This window comes from Onychomys torridus, chromosome 6 (assembly GCF_903995425.1).
Source record: "Onychomys torridus chromosome 6, mOncTor1.1, whole genome shotgun sequence".
NCBI lineage: Eukaryota > Metazoa > Chordata > Mammalia > Rodentia > Cricetidae > Onychomys > Onychomys torridus.
This window is the reverse complement of record NC_050448.1, coordinates 81,149,296-81,173,870: the sequence shown is the minus strand read 5'-3', so window position 1 is coordinate 81,173,870 and position 24,575 is coordinate 81,149,296. Positions and strand designations below refer to the sequence as shown.

The window sequence follows — 24,575 nt, the reverse complement described above, 5'->3', positions numbered from 1 at the left end:
TGATGTAAGTCAACTTACATAGAGAATAGTCTCATCTGGCCTCATGGTTTTATGCTAGGGCTATTGGGCTGGGCCTGGCGGGAGTTACAGTATCTCATAGTAGAATGCAGGAGTTGACCTAGTCATGGCAACTGGGAAACAGGATGAATGAGACAGGAAGGGGACATGGCTCTCATATCACTTTAAAGGAATGCCATCACTGATCTAAGTTACTTACATTAGGCACCAGTTCCTAAAGTTTCCACCACAACCTAACAGTCCTACTGCCATGTTACATGGACTTTATCAACATTCTAGATCAAACTCTGCCTTTTGCCATCTTGTCTTTCCTGAGCCTACATCTGTCTCTTATCACACACAATGACTGTCTAATTTCCCCTGTACAAGGCAATGAAAAAGTCTCTAAAGTCTGTTTTCCAAAAATGTAGAAGAGGAAAAGAGGTATTGGCCCATTAAATTCTCTGTAAGTCATTTCAGCCATAGGGAAAGTAACATAACTCTAGGGATATAGAAAATATAAAAGCTCTTCCCATTTTTGTGCATTTCTGTGATCAGAAGCAGCAGTTACAACCAAAATCCTTGTTATGTGGACAGGTTCCTTTTCTTCTGCTGGATCCAACAAACCATGTGCTATTTGCTCCTAGACCTTGTAAGCAGTTGTCTGCCATGGGTCTAGGAGTAAGGGTTAGGTAGCTGCTAACGTACTAATGTATTAAAAGATTAAATGGGCAAGGTGGCGGTGGTGCACACCTTTAATCCCAGCATTTGGGAGGTAGAGGGAGGTGGATCTGTGAGTTTCAGAACAACCTGGTCTACGGAGTGAGTTCTATTATATCCAGAACCAACCAGAGAAACCCTGTATCAAACCCCTAAACAAACCAAAACCAAAGCCAAATCCCACACCCCCTCCAAAGCAAAACAACCAAACATTACACGACAGTTTTCAGTTAGACTAGAGTCTCAAAATAAATACATGAGCAAGATACTATTGGTAAAAGATCCCACCCACCCTCCGAGATTACAACTGTTCCCTGAGACAGAGCCAGCTTGGACTAAGCAGTGAATCTCTATCCTCATACCTGAACACCCCAGCCCCTAGGCTTTGCACCCAGGGGCACAACCCTGCACCCCTACACCCCCCACCCATTGCAGTTCCAGTTTCAGGCCAGTTGGCAGGCAAACCTCCTGTACACAGGTCAGACTACCACCATCCCCCATCAGACCCTATAACCCAAGCCCCACCTCCTCCAAATCTCACCGCCCTCCAAGATTGCAACTATTCCCTGAGACAGAACCTGCAACCACCCAACTGGACTAAGAAGCCAGTTGGCAGGCAGACCACTTGCAGACAGGTCAGACTACCACCATCTACCATACGCTAAGACTGCAGCTAAGCCCTGAGACAGAGCCCACTAGCACCAGTTGTACTAAGAGTGGTCCCTAAGACAAAAATTCCATCAGCATCAACTAGACCAAGAGCTCCCACTGGATCAAGAGTATCAATCAGACCAAGAGTGGCTCCCTCAGACACAGACACTGCTTGCAACATGTGGAGAAAGAGATGGGTAGATTCCAGTGCAAAAATACAGTCAACAACATATAAACAAATATGGCTCCATCAGAACCTACATCAGCAAGGCCTGAATATCCCAACACAGAAGAAACAGAAGATATCTACCATAAAAAATGACTTTAAGAAGATATCAGAGATCTTAAAAGAAGAAATGAAAAATTCCCTTAAAGAAATCAAGGAAAAGTCAAACAAAAATTGGGAAGAAGTCAGTAAAACCCTTGAAATCCAAGAGAAAGCAATTAAACAAGTGAGGGAAACAGTTCAAGATTTCAAAACTGAAATGGAGTCAATAAAGAAGACACAAATGGAGGTAATGCTGGAAGTGGAAAATCTGAGTAAATGAACACACTCTATAGATGCAAGTATAACCAACAGAATGCAAGAGATGGAAGAGTGGATCTCTAGCGTTGAAGATACAGTTGAAGAATTAGGTTCATCAGTCAATGAAAACACTAAAACCAATAAAGTCATGACCCAAAATGATGAGTAGATTTGGGACACCATGAAAAGACCAAACCTAAGAATAATAGGGATAGAAGAAGTAGAAGAATACCAACTCAAAGGCACAGAAAATATATTCAACAAATCATGGAAGAAAACTTTCCCAACCTAAAGAAGGAAATGCCTATAAAAATACAAGAAGATTATAGAACACCAAATCGACTGGATCCAAAAAAAGTCCCCTTGCCACATAATAATCAAACCACTAAACATACAGAATAAAGAAAAAATATTAAGAGCTGCCTAGTAAAAAGGCCAAATAACAAAAAAAAAGGCAGACCCATAAGAATAAGACCCAACTTCTCAATGGAGACTCTAAAATCCAGAAGATCCAGAACAAATGTTATGTGGACACTAAGAGACCATGGATGCCAACCCAGACTATTATAGCCAGCAAAACTCTCAATCAACATAGACAGAGTAAACAAAATATTCCATGATAAAACCAGATACAAACAATATCTCTCCACAAATGCAGATCTATAAAAAGCACTTAAAGAAAAAAATCCAACCTAAGGAAGTTAGATACACCCATTAAAACTCAGGCAATAGATTGTGCCATACTAACAAATACCAAATAAGTGAAACATACAGCACTACTACCAAAAAATAACAGGAATTAACAATAGCTGGCCATTAATATCCATCAATATCAATGGTCTCTATTCACCTATAAAAAGACACAGGATAGCAAAATGGATACAAAAACAAGATCCATCCATTTGCTGCATGCAAGAAACACACCTCAACTTCAAAGATAGACACCACCTCAGAATAAAAGGCTGGTAAAATACTTTCCAATCAAATAGATTTAAGAAGCAAGCTGGTGTAGCTATCCTAATATCTAATAAAATAGACTTCAAATTAAAATCAATTGAAAGAGATTGGGAAGGACACTGCATATTTATCACAGGGAAAATCTGACAAGATGAAGTCTCCATTCTGAATATTTATGCCCCAAATACAAGGGCACCAACATTTGGAAAAGAAACATTACTAAAGCTTAAATCACACATCAAACTCCATACACTAGTAGTGGGAGACTTCAACACACCCCTCTCACCAATTTCTGCCAGACAGAAACTTGACCGAGAAATAAAGGAACTAACAGACATTATGACTCAAATAGACTTAATAGATATCTACAGAATATTCAACCCTAACACAAAAGAATATACCTTCTTTCCAGCACCCCATGGAACCTTCCCCAAAATTGACCACATGCTTGGTCACAAAGCAAATCTCAACAGATACAAAAAAATAGAAATAACCCGCTGTGTCTTATCAGACAACCATGGCTTAAGGTGAGATTTCAACAACAACAAAAGTTATAGAAAGCCAGCAATCTCATGGAAGCAGAATAATGCCCAATTGTATCACCAATGTATCAAGAAAGAAATAAGAAAGAAATTAAATATTTCCTAGAATTCAATGAAAATGAATGTAAAACATACCCAAACTTATGGGACACCATGAAAGCAGTGCTAAGAGGGAAATTCATAGCACTAAATGCCCACATAAAGTTGGAGAAATCTCATACTAGTGAATTAATAGCACAAATGAAAGCTCTAGAACAAAAAGAAGCAGAGTCACACAGGAGAAACAGATGCTAGGAAATAATCAAATTGAGGGCTGAAACCAATGAAATAGAAACAAAGAGAACAAAAATGAAGAGAATCAATGGAACAAAGAGTTGGTTCTTTGAGAAAATCAACAAGATAGGCAAGCCTTTATCCAAATTAACCAAAAGAGAAAGAGCATTCAAATTAACAAAATCAGAAAGGAAAAGGGAGAGATAACAACAGACAATGAGGAAATCCAGAGAATCATCAGGTCATATTTCAAAAACCTGCACTACACAAAATTGGAAAATCTGAAAGAAATGGATGATTTTTCTGGATAGGTACCCCATACCAAGTGAAATCAAGACTACATAAACTATTTTAAAAGACCAATAACCCCTAAGGAAATAGAAATGGTCATTAAAAGTCTCCCAAACAAACAAACAGCTCACGATGGTTTCAGCACAAAATTCTGCCAGAGTTTCAAAGAAGAGCTAATACTAATATTCTTCAAATTGTTCCACACAATAGAAATAGAAGGAACAAGACATTCCAAGACAAAGCCAGATTTAAACAATACTTATCCACAAACCCAGCCCTACAGAAAGCACCAGAAGGAAAATTCCAACCTAAGGAAGTCAGATACATCCTCAAAAACACAGGCAATAGATAACACCACAGCACTAAACCGCAAAGAAGAGAAGTACACACACACACACTACCACCAAAAAATAAAAATAATAACAGGAATGAACAATCACTGATTATTAATATCCCTTAATATCAATGGACTTAATTCACCTATAAAAAGACAGACTAACAGAATGGATATGAAAACAGTACCTATCTTTCTGCTGCATACAAGAAACACACCTTAAATTCAAAGATAGACACTACCTAAGGATAAAAGGCCTTCCAATCAAATGATCTTAAGAAGCAAGCTGGTGTAGCCATCCTAATATCCAGAAAAATAGACTTCAAACTAAAATCAATCAAAAGAGATCATGAAGGACATTACACACAGGAAAGATCCACCAAGATTTAGTTTCAATTCTAAATATTTATGCCCCAAACACAAGGGCACCCACATATGTAAAAGAAATATTACTAAAGCTTAAATCACATATAAAACCCCACATATTAGTAGTGGAAGACTTCAACACCCCACTTTCACCTCTGGACAGATCGGCCAAATTGAAACTTAACAGAGAAATAATGGACTTAACTGATGTTATGACTCAAATGGACTTAAGCAATATCTACAGAACATTCCACCTGAACAAAAAGAAGAATATACCTTCTTCTCAGCACCCCATGGAACCCTCTCTAAAATCAACCACATACTTGGACACAAAGCAAATCTCAACAGATACAAAAAAATTGGAATAACCTCCTGTGTTCTACCAGACCACCATGGTTTAAAGTTAGATTTCAACAACAACAAAATGGATGGGAGGGGCTGGAGGGAAGAAGGGATGGGAGGAGGGAGGACAGGGGAACCCATGGCTGGTATGTAAAATTAAAACACAAATATAATTTTAAAAAATAAAAAAAAAGAAATAGAAGGAACATTATCAAACTCCTTTTATGAGGCCACAGTTATGGTTATACTCAAACAACACAAAGATGCAACAATGAAAGAGAATTATAGACCAATCTCCCTCATGAACATTGATGTAAAAAATACTCAATAAAATATTAGCAAATCAAATCCAGGAACACATCAAAAAAATTATCCACCATGACCAAGTAGGCTACATCCCAGGGATGCAATGATAGGTCAACATATGAAAATCTGTCAATGTAATACACCATATAAAGAAACTGAAAGAAAATGACCACATGATCATCTCATTAGATGCTGAAAAAGATTTTAACAAAATCCAACACCCCTTCATGATAAAGGTTCTAGAGATACCAGGAATACAAGGAACATACCTAAACATAACAAAGGCAATTTACAGCAAGCCAACAGCCAACATCAAATTCAATAGAGAGAAACTCTAAGCAATTCCACCAAAATCAGGAACAAGACAAGGCTGTCCACTCTCCCCATACTTATTCAATATAGTACTTGAAGTTCTAGCTAGAGCAATAAGACAATAAAAGGAGATCAAGGGGATACAAATTGGAAAGGAAGAAGTCAAAATTTCACTATTTGCAGATGATATCATATTTGTATATGATAATATACATAAGTGACCCCAAAAATTCAACCAAGGAACTTCTACAGCTGATAAACTCCTTCAGTAAGGTGGCAGGATACAAGATTAACTAGAAAAAACTCAGTAGCCCTTCTATATACGAATGATAAACAGGGTGAGAGAGAAATCAGAGAAACATTACTCTGTACAATAGCCACAGATAATATAAAATAACTTGGGATAACCCTAACTAAGCAAGTTAAAGAACTGTATGATAAGAACTTTAAGCATCTGAAGAAAAATTGAAGAAGATACCAGAAAATGGAAATATCTCCCATGCTCATGGATAGGTAGAATTAACATAGTAAAAATGGCAATCTTACCAAAAACAATATTCAGATTCAATGTGTTCCCCATCAAAATCCCAACACAATTCTTCACAGACTTGGAAAGAACAATATTTAACTTTACATGGAAAAACAAAAAACCTAGGATAGCTTAAAGAATCCTGTATAATAAAGCAACTTCTGGAGGCATCATGATCCCTGACCTGAAGCTCTACTACAGAGCTACAGTAATAAAAACAGCTTGGTATTGGCATAAAAACCAACATATGGACCAATGGAATCGAATTGAAGACCATGACATTAATCCACACACCTATGAACATTTAATTTTCGACAAAGAAGCTAAAACTTAACCATGGAAAAAAGAAAGCATCTTCAACAAATGGTGCTGGCATAACTGGATGTCAACATGCAAAAGATTGCAAATAGATCCATATCTGTCAACATGCACAAAACTCAAGTCCAAGTAGATAAAAAACCTCAACATAAATCCAGTTACACTGAACTTGATAGAAGGGAATATAGGAAGTAGTCTTGAATGCATGGGTACAAGAGACCACTTCCTAAATATAACACCAGTTGCACAGACACTGAGAGCCACAATTAATAAATGGGACCTCCTGAAACTGAGAAGCTTTTGTAGAGGAAAGGACATGGTCAATAAGACCAAATGACAGCCTACAGAAAGGGAAAACATCTTCACCAATCCCACATCTGACAGAGGACTGATCTCCAAAATATATAAAGAACTCAAAAAGCTAGACATCAAAATACTGAACAATCCAATTGAAAAATGGGCTACAGAGCTTAACAGAGAATTCTCAACAGAAGAATCTCAAATGGCTGAAAGACATTTAAGGAATTGCTCAACGTCCTTAAGCATCAGAGAAATGCAAATAAAAACAACTCTGAGATACCATATTACACCTGTCAGAATGGCCAAGATCAAAAACACTGAAGACAGCTTATGTTGGAGAGGATGTGGAGCAAGGGGAACACTCCTCCACTGTTGGTGGCAATGCAAACTTGTACAGCCACTCTGGAAATCTGTATGTTGGTTTCTGAGAAAATTAAGAATATGTCTTCCTCAAGGCCCAGCTATACCACTCTTGGGCATATACCTAAGGAATGTTCAATCTTACCACAAGGACACATGTTCAACTATGTTCATATCAGCATTATTTGTAATAGCAAGAACCTGGAAAGAACCTAGATGCCCCTCAACTGAAGAATGGATAAAGAAATGTGGCACATATACACAAAGGAGTACTACTCAGCAGTGAAAAACAGTATCTTGGTGCAGTGGGGATGACCTTGTACCTGCCTAGGTTCAGTGTGCTGAGCTCTACTTACTCATGGGAGACTTTGATTTGGGGGATGTAGGGGTGTGAGGTTGCTTGGAGGGAGGGCTGGAGATGGGGGGATGGAGGATATGTGATCTGTGGCTAGTATGTTGAGTGAGTAGAAAATTTCTTAATAAAGAAAAATGGGAAAAAAGGATTCTATTGGTGCAATTGTTATCTAGCTAGAGAGGTAGATATCTATTGTTGCATATTTTTTTGTTTGCTTTCTAATCCTACTTCTTTCCAGAAACTACCTCTACAACTTAATTTTATATATGAATCTTGCATATTGTATCTTCATTTAACTCACTTATCAGTTTGACTATTTTTCTAGTCTCCACAACAGTCTTGACTGCTTGCATTTGATTTGCTGAACTGAAACAGACCTTGTACTCTTTTCCGATTTTAGATGGAAACTCTTGCAATCTCTCATCACTAACCATAAGGCTAGCCAATTTGTTAATTTTATATTTGCTTTAAAAAAAAAAAAAGTCAGGTGAGAGTTTTCTTCTAGTTGATGTATCTTCTTTCATGAAAGTTTTGAATTTTTCCAAATGCTTTTTCTATGTATGTTGAGGTAGATGATAATGTGAACTTGTTTTCCTAAAGGTGTGTTAGATTCATTTACTTTCAGATATTACATCATCCATATATTATCGCAATAAGCACCTCTCAGTCATGATATCCAGTTCATTTAGTTGATCATTTTTTACCTGCTTTTTTTTTTTTTTTGATTTTTCAAGATAAGATTTCTCTGTAGCTTTGGAGCCTGTTCTAGAACTTAATTTGTAGACCAGGCTGCCCTCAAATTCATAGAAATCTACCTGTCTCTGCCTCCAAGTGCTGGGACTAAAGGTGTGCACCACCACTGTCCGGCTTGACATGCTTTTTATAGACTTTTGTACTATAAGTGTAAGCAATTTGGTATGGATGTATCTTGTGATGATAATCTGATTTGATTATCATAGTAAAATTCTGTTTCACACCTAGTGGCAAAGAAGTAAGTAATGTTCTCCATATTTGCTTTTTAGAAAGATTTTGTGAAAAATCTCTGTTAACTTCTTTTAGAAATTTTGCTAGAGTTCATAAGAAAACTTTCTATAACTGGAAAATGTCCTTCTTTACTTCTAGCAACATGGTTTCTTACAGACTTAATTGGTTTCCACATGCATGGAGTCATTTTCTATGTCTTAACTTCCAACATTTTTGTTCTTTTGAATACAAACTGCTTCTCTTATACACAGCATGTAGTTGGATCATTTTTTCTAGCATGGCATTTTTTTCTTCAATTTGCTTACTACCCATTCACATTTAATATTAGTAGCCATGTAATGGGTTTTATACCTGCCATTTGCCTTTTGTTTTCTATGTGCACCAAACTTTTTTGATATTCTATCTCTCCACCACTGCTTTCTTTTGCAATGGGAGATTTTTCTAAGTTAGTTTTCATATGTAAATATGTGTGAATGCCCATTTAATTTTAGTTTCAACTCCTCTTCTCCTTCTCCTTCTTCTTCTTTCCCGAGACAGGGTTTCTCTGTGTAGCTTTGTGCCTTTCCTGGAACTCGCTTTGTAGACCAGGCTGGCCTCGAACTCACAGAGATCCACCTGCCTCTGCCTCCCGAATGCTGGGATTTAAGGCATGTGCCACCAACGCCCGACCTACCTTCTTAAAGAAGCCCATTCCAGCTTTTCTTTGGCACATCAAAAATGTCTGCATCACCATTCTTCCATTTTAGGTCATGACTGAGTAAAAGTTTACTTGAACACAATCACTACAAAATCATTCTGATAAACAAGAAGCATGGACATCTTTGAACTTATAACCCTCTTTTCTTGGCCCCCTGAGTGCTAAGTTTACAGGTGTGGTGCCATAGCCACCTGAAGACAATTATATTCTTCTGCTACATTTGCCCCTATAAGTTCTGAAATTTCATTTCACATATCTTGGTGTAACTAAAGATTTCTCACATTCTTCTGAGATCCTCTTCATTCCTTTTTCTTCATTCTCCTTTTAAATTATTATTTGGCTTTTCTCTTTAATGATTCATATTCAGTTCCTCACAGTCTTTCTTCTTCTAGTTAATTGTCCCCTGCCTTTAAATTTCAGTTATTGCACTTTTTAGTTACATCAAAATATTTGAGAATTTTTCTTTATTTCTATTCTGTATCTGATGGAAACCCATCTAGTCTTGAATGTGGGAAAGAGTAACCAGTGTACTGATCTTCCAATGCACCTTACTTATGGCAGAGATTATGTTGTAGGGCTGAGAAGCAAAAGAGGATCCATGATTTAACTTCACTCATGCAGAATTTACCTGCACTAGTAGGTAGCTAGAGGCAAGAAGCAAGGAGCTTACTTCATCTGTGAGCTACTATAGCAAGTATTTTTTAGTATATTTTTTGTTTAAAAATGACTCTCTCTCTCTCTCTCTCTCTCTCTCTCTCTTCATGTGTGTGTGTGTGTGTGTGTACAAGTTTTTGACTGAATTGTGTTTTATATAAGGTATATTTAAGACATTATCTTGGTTATTAAAGGCTATATCTAAGCAAAACTTTGAATGTTTCACCTAGTTTCTTCTGTTTAGATTGAAATGTGAAGAGACAGAAAATTGGAGGACCTTTTTCGTGAAAAGGAATCAGGACTTAAAGATTAGAAAAAAAAATCTGTGTTTTGTATATGTTGAGAAAATATGTTCAAGAAAGAATAGGATAGTTCTGGCCAAAGATTACATCTGGATAGAGATTATCCATAGATTGAATCAACCATCTCAGCTGGAGCCAAGTATGTACATGGGATTACAACAGCAGAAATGATGCTATGTAGACTAAAAGGCTCAGGCCATACAAGGAGGCTTCCAGACTTCTTGTTTGGAAATACAAGAGTTTACTATAGAACTAGACAAGTGAATATATTCATATTAGGAAAAAATAAACATAAAGACAATTTCTTTGGGTCCTACCACAGACACATAGCATGTGGCCTTAAGACTTAAGATTGTTAACTACTGACTTTAAGAAACTAGAGCCATCTCTATGTCAGCAGATCAGACTAGTTCCTACAAAGAACCAGAGGGGATGAGCCACTATAAAGATCCACAGAGGTGGCAGAGTGTAAGGAACTGTGGTGATATTTTATTTGTGCTTTAATAAATAAAGTTTGTCTGGAGATGGGGGCGAGGGGAGGAAAGGCCAGCTATTTTAAGTAAACAAAATGTCATGCAGCACACGCCCTTAATCCTGTCACTTAGCAGGCAGGATCTCTGTGTGTTCAAGGCCACACTAGGAAACAGAGCCAAGCTTGGTGACACACACCTTCAATCCCAGTACCAACCATAGAGACCAGGATGTCTGTACAGACAGACAGTGACAGAGCTGTGTAGGAAGAGGAAGTAAGGTAGCTGGGCTAAGAGCCAATGAGAGAGTAGAAAAGCAAGGCATATAAGCCTGGGTAGACAGGAAGTCATGCTCCTTGAAAGCTGCTGAATTGGTGAGGTGAGGTTAACTTGTGGCTTTTGTATTTCCCTGATCTCTCTAAGGCTTTAACCCAAATTTCTGGCCCCATGTTTTTTATTAATAAGACCATTAGAAATTTGGCTACAAGGAGCCATGTAGGTTTGGGGTGCTGACTAGTTTTATGTCCACTAGACACAAGCTAGAGTCACTTGAGAGGAGGGTGCCTCACTAGAGAAATGCCTCAGTAAGATCAGGCTATAGTAAGACATTTAGAGCACTTTCTTAATTATTAATTTATGTGGGAAGGACCAAACGATTGTGGGTGGTACCACTCCTGGGCAGGTGGTCCTGGGTTCTATAAGCATGAAGGCTGAGCAAGCCATGTCAGCAGGGGTGGGGGTGGGAGAGTAATGCCACTAAGTAGCATCATTCCATGGCCTCTGTATCAGCTCCTGGTACAGAGCTTCCTGCCCTGTTTGAATTCCTATCCTGACTTCTTTTGATGATAACTGTGATGTGGAAGCATAAGCCAAATAAATCCTTTCCTCTCCAAGTTGTTTTAGTCTCGGTGTTTCATCATAGCAACAGTAACCCAAACTAAGACTTGTTGCCAAGATACAGTCTCATAGGTATGGCACTGCCATCTCACTAGGATAAGATGGCAGAATATCAATCCAAAGAGGATGATCTCTTAGTCTTAAGTTCTAATGGAATTTGTCTTGCTAGGTTTGTGTTTGTTGGGGATATATCATGCTTTTTATTTCCAATTTCTCCACTTTGGAATGTATGTCCCATCATTGTATTGTGAACATATACAGCTTACATTTTTTCCAAGAATTACATTTTGTTCCAATGATAAATGACACTTTATTTTAGGTTGTTAAGACCTGTATTAGCAACTAAAATATTATCTATTTTGGAAAAAAAAATGTGTGGTGGTAAAAAACAATGTGTACTCCACAGTGTGATGGTTAGTTTTTGTCAACTTGAGACAAACTTGAGTCGCTTGGAAAGAGGGAACCTCAAATGAAGTACTGGACTCATCATATTGGCCTGTGGGCATGTTTGTGGGAGCATGTTATTCACTGCTGGCTGATGTAGATGGGCCCAACCCACTGTGGGTAGTGCCATCCCCAGCAGGGGGGACTGAGTTAAGAAAGTTATCTAAAAAGGTAATAGAGTGAATTTTAAGCAGGTCTCTGCTTCAGTTTCTGCCACAGGCTCCTGCCTTGATTTTCCCCAACAGTGGATTGTTATCTGGTAGCTTAAAATAAATAAACCTTTTCCTATTACAAGATAATTTTGATCAGTGTTTTATCACCGAAACAAAATGCAAACTAGAACACACAGCTACTGGATGCAGTATTATATAGATGTGTGTGGTTTCCATGATTATGTTGTTAAATTCTCAAGTATCTGATGATTTTTGACTTAATATTCTATTAATGAAAATGGGATATTGAAATTCCCTACTATCATTGTATTTAGACAAATGTATCCCTTTATGTCCAGTAGTTTGTTTGTTTGTTTTTTAAATTGGGTACATCAACATTCAGTGAATATATAATTGTTACATCTTATTGAGAGACTGTTTCTTGTATTAATATATAATAGCTTTGCCTCATTTATTTAATTTGTTTTAAGTATACTTTATAACATATAAGTCATGTTAGTATTCTCATTGTTGAGACAAATTACTTCATAAGAATCAACTTAAAAGTGGAAGAATTTATTTCAGGTTGCAGTCTATCATGGTAGGGAAGACATTGTATCAGGGACAAGTCTTGTTTGTAGCAGCAAAGCATGAGGCTACTTCCTCATATCTGAGTGGAAACAGCATGAAGGTGCTTATCTGGCTTTCCTCTTTCCTTTGTTTGATTTATTTATTTTAGTATTTTTTGAGGCAAGGTTTCTCTGTGTAGCTTTGGCACCTTTCCTGGAGCTCACTTTGTAGCCCAGGCTGGCCTCGAACTCACAGACATCCGCCTGACTTTACTTCCCATGTGCTGGGATTAAAGGTGTGTGCCACCACCACCTGGCTTCTTCTTTCCCTTTGATTCAGTCTAGGCTACCAGCTCATGGGACAGTGCCACTAACATTCAGGGAGGGTCTTCTCTTCTCAGTTAATCTATTCTATGACTGTTCTCACAGACAAGCCCACAAACAAAAAAATCCCCTTGGTAATTCTAAATCCAGGCAAGTTGACAAAAAAAGATTAACAATTAGAGAAGTATTTTTGTCAGATACTTTCTTGAAAAAAAATCTGTCCAAAATGTTTACTTAGAATTTGTATCCCAAGATTCTACTTTTAGTCTCTGTGCCTTTGCCAGCAATATGAAGTTTCTTGTAGACAGCGAACAGTTGGATTTTGTATTTTAATTTACCTAGACAGTCTGTGTCTTCTAACTGAAGAGCAAAGACAATTTCTTTTTAGCAGTATTATTTAGAACTATGTGTTAATTCATGGTTTTTTTTTTTAATTTTTGCCTTTTTGTCCTTTTTGCTGGTTGATTTAAGTACTCTCTGTTCTTTTCTTTCTCCACTATTCAGCTTGGCGAGTTTGCTGAGTTGGATATGTTTGATTTTTTTTCCTATTTTTTATTAGTTCTACTAATTTTATGCAATTAATTTTTCCTGGACTCCTTTGCTTATGCCTATCTCCCTGCCCCCACTGGTTTGTATAATTCATTTAAGTATCTTCAGCAGTTGTTGGTTTAGTGGTCATGTCTTCAGTTCATGCTTATATCTTGGGTTATACCTCTTTTGGTTTTAAAAGCTGATTTTGCTGGATACAGCAATCTTGGCTGGCAGTTATTTACATTAATGTACTGAAATACTCATTCCTTATTTCTTGACTTTTGTGGTTTCTGCTGAGAAGTCTAATGGTTTGCTTCTGTTTGTAACTAGACATTTTTGTCTTGTAGCTTTCAATATTCTTTCTTAGCTCTATACTTGTGATATTTTAACTTCAGTCTGATATGGATAAGTTATTTTCTAGTCATGTTCATTTGGTGTTACAATTGACTTAGGTACTAAGATGTTCATATATCTCCCTAGACTCATTGAACAGAATTCTCCATGTCATCAATTTTTTATTTTAGCTTTTCATCTATACCAAGGATTTGTGGCTATGGTCTCTTTATGTGTTTCAGAGTTGTTGAAAATTCTGTAGTCATGATTTTTCTTTATTTATTGTTATCTGAATAAAATAATTCACTGTCATTTTCTCTTATTGACACTTTTGATGACGAGCAATTTCTTCACTTTTCATTTATGTCCCAGATGTCTAAGTAGTCTTTTTTCTTCTTTCTTCTTCTTTACCATCTCTATCACTGAGGAATTTCTCATGCAAATCCTTTATTGACATCTTTTGCTTTATTCAGTGTTTGTTTGAATCCTGTTTGAGGACACTGATCATTTTCAAATTGAACTTTTGATTATTTGTCCAATAAGTCAAAATATTAATGCCTTTTCATTCAGTTATGGAGGAGTTATAAAATTTTGAGAGTCAAAATGCTTGATTCTCATTGTTTTGGTGTTTCTATATTATTTATGTATGTGCTGAGGCAGATACCTCCTCTTTACTATATATGCAGTTTTCTCAGTGGCAAATTTTTCTCTTGTAGTCTCATTCCCCACTACTGCTTAGTGGAGAAAAAGCATAAGATGGCAACATTAACAATATTTTTAACTAGATATTTGAATATAATAAACAAAATACACAAAATGGAATCAACGGGTTTTAATTCAATACAAAAAACATAAAGAAGCTAGAGAAACTAATTTTTTATTAGGGAATATAAAGTGTTAGTAAGTAAGAAGTGGGGATGAGAAAAGAAAAAGAGAATAAGGGATGAAGGCATGAGAAATGAAAATGCAGAGGAATAAAGCAGCATAATAATTACAAAGCAAGGTAGAACAATTGAAAAGATTAATGATATTTCTTTCTTGTGGAAAAAAAAAAAGATGGAGATGCCACTTTTTTCCCCAGGCTTTTGTGGGTCAAATGGGTGTTAAGTCACTTACTCTCTTCTGTGAAGTCCAAACACGTTAAAGAGGTTAGTTCAGAAACAGCTATTTGCAGGCTGCTCTCCATCCTGCCTTCCCCTTGGAAGTATACACACTACTATTATGACTGCTGGTAGGCTGAATTCTTGCTAATGTTCTTCAGATATAGGACCATCAATATAGCAAGTTTGGAAGCTGCCACCATGTTGTTCCAAACAACTGAACCCAAGCCCTACCAGTTAACTGTCCTTTGATGCCAGAGGCACTCAACGAGTGTATGCCTAGGTGTAAGGAATGTCCAAGTATTAACTGTTTCCACCAAATGTCTCCATGTCTCTTGGAGTGTGGAAAGCAAGCAAAAAAGAAGACAATCTGGGATGAGATATGGGTCATGAAGTATCCTATGCACCCTGGCCATTCCAGTCTCTGTCCTAGTCATCCATTTGTTCTCCTGGGGTGAGATATGGGCCATGAATTATCCCATGTACCCTGGCCCTTCTAGTCTCTGTCTTAGTCATCCACTGTATTCATGCACAGCTAGTCTGACGTGGGTGAAACTTTGGGTGAGCTGCAAATTCCAAATGCCTGTGCCACCTGCTTCCCTATGTAGTGATGCCACTACCTACTACTACATGGATCTGTGTTCCTAGGTCTGTATCCAAGTCAGTTTCCTGGGCCGACACTGATACTCAGTGTGTTCACTCAGGCAGTAGAGAGGAGAGATCTTTTGTGCATGGAAACACAAAATGCAGAAGCCTGTGCTACCCTCAGCTGAAAAGCTTAACAATTATATTTCTCTTAATGTAGCTGAGAGTAGTGGTGAATAAACTTCGAAGTGTGAAGGGGTAGGGTGTGCTTTCTCTGGTGTCTGCTTTTTGCACAGATGACAAATATTCTACATTAAATTACATTTTCAGGGGGTCAGATTGTATGCCTGTGCAATGTTGCAAGGCTTTACTTACCTATGAGAGGTTTACATTATTTATCATTTTGCTTCCCTCTGAATATTAATGCTCATTATTTCCACTATAAACATTTGCATAAATATTTATGGCCTGTAAATAGCTACTATTTAACTTTTATACTCCTGTACCTTTCAAAGTCACCCACCTTTTCCTTTAATTGTGTACCTGATGCTTATTTTCAGACTCAAGGAGATTCATAAAAGTTATGGGTGTTTCTAATCTACAAATTTTTGAAAGGTATTAATAATCCTCAAAGACCTATTCATTTCCCACTTAGTTCTCCACCACTGGAGGATTAATCACCTCTCACCACACTGGACTGATCAACTTTCTCACACATAAGCTTTTGGAGAACAAACTATATTGAAAGCATATCAGAAGATTTAACATTTTATATGTGAAATTAATAACATTTTTGGATTATATAAATACACATTCACAACTATAAAGATAATGAGGCAAACCAATGATCATGTTAGCAATATTGCCATAACCCTTTTGGTAAATTAATGATTAATGTTAGGTACCAGCTTGACTGGGTAAAGGGATTTCCAGATAGATGGCAAAACATTTCTGTGAGTGCCTATAAGATTATTTCAGAAAGAGATGAACATTTAAATCTATGGACTGAATAAAGAATATCACTCTTACTTAGGAGAAGAGCATCACCCAATCCATTTAGGTCCAAATGGGACAAAAAGATACAAAAAAGGCAATTTAACCCCAATTCAGCTATAATTCTTTTGTCCTCAAACAGGGATGTCCTGGTTGTAGGTCTTTTGGACTCAGTGAATCATACTACTGACTTTCCTGATTCTTCAGTTGGTAAACAGTGTATAGTAGAAGTCTCAAATATCCACAATTGTTTGAGTCAATCTTAGAGATAAAGAGAGAGTTTTATAGATGTGAAAAATGATACAACTACTCATTTGCTCTCTAGCTTTTTGTCTGATTATAATATCTATTCCTCCTAAACATGCTTCTACTATAATACTGTTATCTATCACAAAATCCACACCAGAGTTAAGGCAATGCTGGCACATTGCCCTCAAGTCTTCAAGACTATGAGATGAATAAACAAACATTGTTTTTCTTCCAAAGTTAGTATACCTCAAAAATTTTATGACAGTGATGCAAAACAGATTAAACACATCTATTACCTCGGACTTCAAAGCATTTTCAAAAGCCCTTTTCTGTAAATGGAAAGGCATTTCTGAAAAATGCTTTTTTCTTCATTCCTGTCCATAATGCTTATCAGAATAAATTTGCTTTCAAAGAACAGCAATATATTTTCATGATTCTTTAGCACTATGTTACAATTTAATTTTGTGAGATTTTAAAATTGTTTTTATTAGATCCATTTATCTATCTATCTATCTACCTATCTATCTATCTATCTATCTATCTATCATCTATGTGTGAGAGGGGTGTATCTTGAAGTTTTTCTGTGTCCCACCTAGTTCACAGCCACTCAGACTGTAAACACACAGAGGCTAATATTATTTTTAAACTATGGGTATAGCAGGCTTCTTGCTAGCTAGCTCTTATATCTTAAATTAATCCATTTCTAAAAATCTATACTTTGCCATGTGGCTTGTGGCTTACTGGTACCTTTACATCTTGCTTCTCATGGTGGCAGTTGGTAGCATCTCTTCTGCTCTTTTTTCTCTTCCTGTCTGTTTGGATTTCCTGCCTGTCTCTAAGCTGCCTTGCCATAGGCCAAATGGCTTTATTTATCAACCAATTAGAGCAATATATATTCACAGCATACAGAAAGACATTCCCATCATTTCCCCCTTTTTCTCTCTATTCAAAAGGAAGGTTTTAACTTTAGCACAGTAACATATAACAAAACAGTTATCAAACAAGAATTATAGCTACAATACCTAGTCTATTTATATTTGGCAAAATTAAAGAAGATATCCTATCTATCATATATTTGTGAGTCTAAAGTTTCATATCTAATTTATCTTTTCTTATAACCAAGGAAAATTATAACTATCTAGTCTTCAACTACATCAAAGACCTCAGAAGGATATAATATTACCTAAGTAAGCAGGATGTACATTGTAAGCAACTTCCAAAAATCTAGAATGACAGAGACAGCTGGCTGCCTGGACAGTTACCTAAAGTTCTTCTGCATTGTTGGGGCATCCATTTTCAGCCTATAGGCCTAAAGTCTCTCAGTCATTTTTCTCTTTGTCCAGTAGAATGTCTGGCAGTTTCTTCTGTGAAGCAGAAGTCACCTTCTTACGGGTCCTGTATGTTCAGTTTATATAACATACTGTCAATCAGTCAACACAAGGGCACTTTTTTGCCTAGTGGCTAACTTTTGTGACAAAGAAAGCTAACTCCATAATGAGTTTCTTCAATGCTCATTATCTTTTTTGAAGTAGATTGGTACTGCCAGGAGCAGATGTGTCTTACTGTCCAGAAGTTTTAAGTTTTTAAAACATTTTAAATGCCATATTCTGTAGGTCTTTGAAGTGTTTGAAGATTACCTACCTAATTGAATTATATCTATGTATACCTAGAAAACTTAACATGACTATAAGTTTGACTATCATAGAAGACTAATTATTAATCTTTATTTCTTAGTTATACCTTACAATTTAAAGGAGCTGCACAAGCATACTACCTTAAACAAGAGTAGAATTATGCATACAGTATAACAAAATTAACTTTAAATTTGTATCAACAGACTAAAATCTATTCTAATGTAAAACATTTTAAACAAGTTGCTCTTTAAAAGTAGGTCCAACAATCCATCCTTTTATCCTATCATATCTATATCCTATATTTCCATATCAGAGAGGGGACACACACATGCCTCAGCAATGCATGTATGGAAGTCAGACAGCAATTTTTGTAAGTCAGTTCTCTCCTTTCACCACGTGGGTCCCAGAGGTTGAAGTAGAGTTCTAAGGCTTAGCAACAGTCACCTTTATCTGCTGAGCAATTTAAACCATCTCACAAGGCAAAGCTGGAGAGATTATAATAATACCCTTTTCCTTCTACAAGATATCACAATGGTCCACTATATTGATGACAATATCCTGATTGGACCTAGTGGGCACAAAGTCATGACCACTCTAGATATATTGGTGAGACATTTTAATGTAATATATTGGGAAATATATCCAAGTAAACCCCTGAAACTTTCTAACTCCATGAAATTTCTAGATTTCTGGAACTCTGGTGAATAAATCATTTATTATGGTCCTCCATATAACCAGGAAAAAGCCACTACAACTCTTATTTTGCCCATTTAGATTTTAAAGGCAACATATTTCTCATTTAGTGCATTACCCTGGCCTGTCATTTACTGAGGGACTAAAATAGCTACTAGCTTCAAGCAGTGTTTAGAGTTGGTCTTTGATTGAGTACTCTCAGGTTGACAGAACAACAGAAATTCATTTCTTACAGTTCTAGAAACTGGAAAATCTAAGAACAAGTCTTCTAACTGTCTAGTTAGGCCCACTTCCTGGTAAACAGACTCTGCTGTTCTTATTGTTTTGTTTTGTTTTCTCATTATAACCTCATCCAGCAAAAGAAGGATTAGTTAGGTCTCTGGAATCTCTTTTATAGAGCACAGATCCCAATTATGAATGTTCTGCACTAATTGCCTAATCACCTTCCCCAACTTCAACTTCAAACACTGTACCAATGGATTTAAACATATTATTTTGAGGGATGGATCACAAACATCTTTACCATAGCAATCTTCTGCAGCAGATGCAAGTTGATGTGCAAACTTCTACCAGTGGAGCTATGGTATCCAAAAAAAATAGTGCTTAAAGTTTCACTGGCAAACAAAAATGCTGCCAGAAACCTCAAGAAGGCTTTGTAAGACAAATTACAATTCAGGCCTTTGGGATTTCTGCAATCTTTGCCTGATACCCACTGTAATTTTAAGAAATAGCTCTTGGATTTTTATTGTGTCAACATGCTATCATGTGATCTGACAACTTATCAGTAATTGGGTATATCTGATATACAAAGCCATAAAATTCTAAGCCATAAAATTCTAATTACTAAATGCAAATGTAAATTGAGACATGACCAGTCCCAATCAGTCCCTGAAGTCGATAGTTAAACATGAGAATAGCATAAATACTCATGGTTCCCACTCCCATAATTCTGGCTTTCTTCTCCCAGCCTGCACCTGTGATCTCACAGGGGGTTTCCTATGATCAACTCTCACAGGAAAAGAAAGCTCAAGCCTTGTTTATATAGTGTTATTCTACAGAGAGAGGGAAAGGAGAGAGGGAGGAAGGGGGGATAGAGAGAGAAAGAGAGAATCTGCAGGCACCACTTAAAATATGAGAGCTACAGCTTTATAATCCCTTTACAGGATATACCTGAAAGACAGGAGTAAATGGGCTGATCTTTGAACAATCTACCTTGTATACTTTGCTTAAATGTAGAAATGGATAGATAAGGAATTATATAATGATTCATGGATTAAATCTAATTATTTGGATTCATTGTCAGGTACTTGCAAGAAATGGAATTGGGAAATTGATGACAAAACACCAGAGGAAAAGGTATGAGGATAGAGATACCCAAACAACCATGAATATAAATTTACTGTAAAAATTGAAAAGCTCTGAGCAGAAGTCTCAGTATACAGTACATGCTTTAGTTTATTTCTAAATCAGTTACAATTTAGACTGGGTAATTCATGAAGACTAAAATTCCCTGTAATTCCAGAAGCTAAGAAGTTGAAGACCAATGTGGCAAAAATTTGTTATCTGATGAAGGCTGTTGTCTAATTACAAAGTGGAATTTTGCTCTTATGCCCTCGCATGGAGGTGTGTAGAAGAACAAGTCTTTTGTGAAGGTAGAGAGCTCACAGCCTAACCACACTCAAAAGCCCCTACTTAAGAGTATCACATTGGGTCTTAGTTTTCCATGTATGAATTATGAGGGAACATAAATCATTCAAATCATTGCCATCTGGATCATAATCAAATGAAAAGATTCCTATCACCATGGAATTAATAAATTAAAACAAAAATTATATATCACTTTACACTTATAACAATGGCCCAAAATCAAACAGCTAACACAAATGATACTGAAAATATGGAGAAATACTAGTAGTATAAATACAAAATTTACATTTACTTAGAATAGTTTGACATGGATTCAGGGTTTTTTTTGTTTGTTTGTTTGTTTGGTTGGTTGGGTTTTTTCCCACTCAAAAATCATTCTTCTGGTATTTACATAAGCAGATTGAAAACTAGCATCTACAAGCCATGTAGCAGTTTCCTCTGAGATTCAAAGTCTCTATCATGCAGGGAAATTCCTTAAAATATAGGATATGGAAAGGAAGGTAAAATAATAGGATATTTTAAGACAGGATGTTTACAAGGTTAATCAACAGGGTGTTCCAGGGGAATTGGAAATGTTTATCCTTCAGAGAAGCTCTTAACCTCAGAAAGTAAATAACTTAAAATTAGTTTTAGGAAGTCTGTGAAACTGATCAGATTCACTAATCAGCTCCTTCCCTAAGCATATAAAAGTAGTAAAGACTCCTGAAAGTCACTTTCAGACATATGGAGCTGCCTAGAAAAGGTTCAGATGGGCAAAGCTGCCTGGAAGGGTCAGAGACCAGCCTAGCTTCCTGGAGGTAGCAGACAGCAACCCAGCAGCCTGGAAAAGGTTCAGATCATCTGAGCTACCTGGAACCTGTTGAGCTACCTATAGGCTGTGCAGTGTGCTCCAGCTTTCCAGCTTTCATAAGCTGTCACCTGTATTAGGGTAGGCTTTTGTTGATGCTTCTTTCCTTGAATCATTTTCCTCTTGTGAGCAACCCCACACCCATACTCCTGTAAGTAACCCTAATAAAATTCACTGCTTCGCCAAGCTGGACTTTTGTGCTTTGATCTGTTATCAGTTCCCTATCTGGTATACATTTAGGTCTCTAAATTAGTAGACATTTGTTCATGTCTTCCCAGGAATAATGTCAAACAACACCACACAGAAACTTGAGTATATACTTTTATAGTAACTTTACTTGTAATTGACAAAACTCCAAAGCAACAAGGATGTGTTCCAATAGGCAAATGGCTAAAAATTTATGATACTGCCATATGTATGATGGAATTGTTAAAATAATTCAGTTATAATATTCAATTATAAAGAGTCATGGAGGAGTCAAATAGATATTGTTAGCTGGAGGCTACCTGAAAGCATGTGTACTACGTAATTTCAACTATGTGAACTGCTGATAAAGACAAAATTACAAAGGCCATAAAACAACTGTGGTTGCCATGCTCAACAGAAAGGAAGGATAAGTAAGTAGGACACAGAAGATTTTAGGGCAATGAAACAATTATTCTGTATGATTTTGTAAAAGTAAATATACATGTTACTTACACTTATAAATGTAAATATGTTCATAGATTGGTCAAAAACCACAGCACATATAACACCAAGAGTAACCTTTTTGAATGTATCATCATTGGCTTATCAATTGCAACAAGTAGAAAACAGGCATATAAGATGCTCACAATAAGGGAGAAGATATTGGAGATGAGGAGGTACATGAAATGTTCCCACTTTCCTGTATCTCTGAAAGTACTTAAATATAAACTATTCATTTTTAAAAGTGATAGAATACCTCTAAAGAAGTACACGAAGAGTCAATAAATTGCCTGCTTACATTCATGGGAGTTCTCCAGAGCAACCAAATCAATTAAAGTTTTGTATTGATTATACATTTTTATTTATCCGCAATGTTGTGAAACAATGTTCTCTAATTCCAAAATATTTTCACCAATAGGCAACCATCTTTAATCCTTCTTCCAGGCTCTCAGCAATCACTGATCTCCATTCTACTTCAGTGGAATAAGCTATACTAGATAGTGCATACACACTAAAACTGATGTCACATGTTTTGTGTATGCCTAATCTTCTTAGCATTGTGCTTCTGAATTCAGGTAGTTGTAGCATACACCATTCTTCTTATATATTACACTCTGCTAATGCACTTCACCTGATAATGGACATTTGTATTGTTTCACTTTGGAAATGCTGCTACTATGAACAGACTTGTGAAAAACTTTGTTTGGGAACCTGTTTTCAGCCAGACATGGTGGGTGTACACCTGCAACCTCAGCACAAGAACATGGAGGCAGAAGGATCCGAAGTTTGAGGTTATGTTTGAGTATATAGAAAGTTCAAGACCAGCCTGAGCAACATAAAACTTAGTCTACATAAAAACATACATAGAAGTAACATTATATGGACTGAATGGTTATATGTGTGTGTGTGTGTGTGTGTGTGTGTGTGTATGTGTGTGTGTGTATAAAATACAAAAAAAAAACCAATTAGTTGAACAAGAGGCCATGAATTTGGAGAGTGGAGAGGGGGGGCTTGGAAGGAAGAGGAGGGAAATGTTGTAATTATAGTCTCAAAAATAAAAATAAAAGCAAGCAAGCAAGAACTCTGTTTTTATGTTTCTGGAACTGCTGGGTCATATGGTAAATTTGTCATTTAATTTGTGAAACTGCTAACCTGTTTCCAATAGTACATATATAATTTATGATATCAGCCAAAATGTATAACTGTTCAAATTCTTTCCCATGCTTTCCAATAGCTGCTGTTATGCAATATTTTAAAATTATAGTCATCCTAGTGAGTAAACTACTAGTAAAACTGTCTATGTGTGGTATTAATTGCATTTTCCTATGACTAAGTATTTTCTTTTCATCTGTTTATTATTTATGTAATTTCTGAGGAGAAATGTCTACTAACATCCTTTGTCCATTTATGACTTGGCATTTAAATGTTATGTAGTTATCCATATTTCCATTGACACAGTAATTTTATGTGTATGGGGCACAATGTGATATTTCAATACATTATGCAATATGCAATAATCAGAGCAACTGGCTTATCTTCTCTTCAGACATTCATCGTTTCTTTATAGTGGGACATTCAAAATCGTTTCTGTTAACTGATTTTTATTTATTTATTTATTTATTTTGCCTTGGCAATAGATTAAGATACACGCTTTTCCACAGGAGGTTCTCTTGACCAATGAAGATCCGAGAGCCTACGATGCTCACTCTAGCTGCACAGACAGCTGGTCCTTCTATGCAAGCGGTACTCACCGGCCTCTTGTCTGCCCTGCTCCTTGCGCGGGTCCCGCCAGCCATGGCAGCCAAGCAATACAAAGTGCTCTGGGGAGTGAGCTCCGGATCTAAAGACCTACCACCGCTGGCGTACCGAGTTCCCAGGGGACAGTCCTCTGGCTAGCACCTGAGCCTGGGACTGTAGCCTCGGCTGTGACGGCTGTGACGTCGCGGCCGGAAACTGTGGTTCCCGCGAGACAGCAGCTGAAGTCGGTTGCCCGGGAAACACGCATAAGTAGATGACTGGTTCGGGATGGAGGCGGAGACATCCTAGAGGTCTCTGCAGCCAAACCTTTCAGCCTCAGAGCTGGAACAGAATCTGAGCTGATGCAGGCTCTAAATCAGCCAGGTGGGGGCAGTTTTGAGACGTGATCATAGAACAATCATTTAACTATGAAACTGAATATTTTTTCACTTAGTAAGTTGGAAAAGGTGAGCAAATACAAAGTAGCTTTCTTTTTAGACTCATCTCATTATATTTTATACCTAAATTACTAACAGTTCATCTACATGTACCTTATGATTAGGTTTT

At 36.9% G+C, this 24,575-nt stretch overlaps 1 protein-coding gene across 1 annotated transcript in view; it reads right to left on the bottom strand.

Annotated features, from left to right (window-relative positions):
• The window catches only part of Lrif1 (ligand dependent nuclear receptor interacting factor 1), a 66,645-nt gene extending 42,437 nt beyond the window's left edge, over positions 1-24,208 (bottom strand). Inside the window, exon 1 of the mRNA XM_036191450.1 lies at positions 24,023-24,208. Coding sequence (XP_036047343.1) covers positions 24,023-24,067 — 45 coding nt within the window. The 5' untranslated portion in view covers positions 24,068-24,208. The remainder of the gene's footprint in view (positions 1-24,022) is intronic.
• Positions 24,209-24,575: the final 367 nt, after the last annotated feature.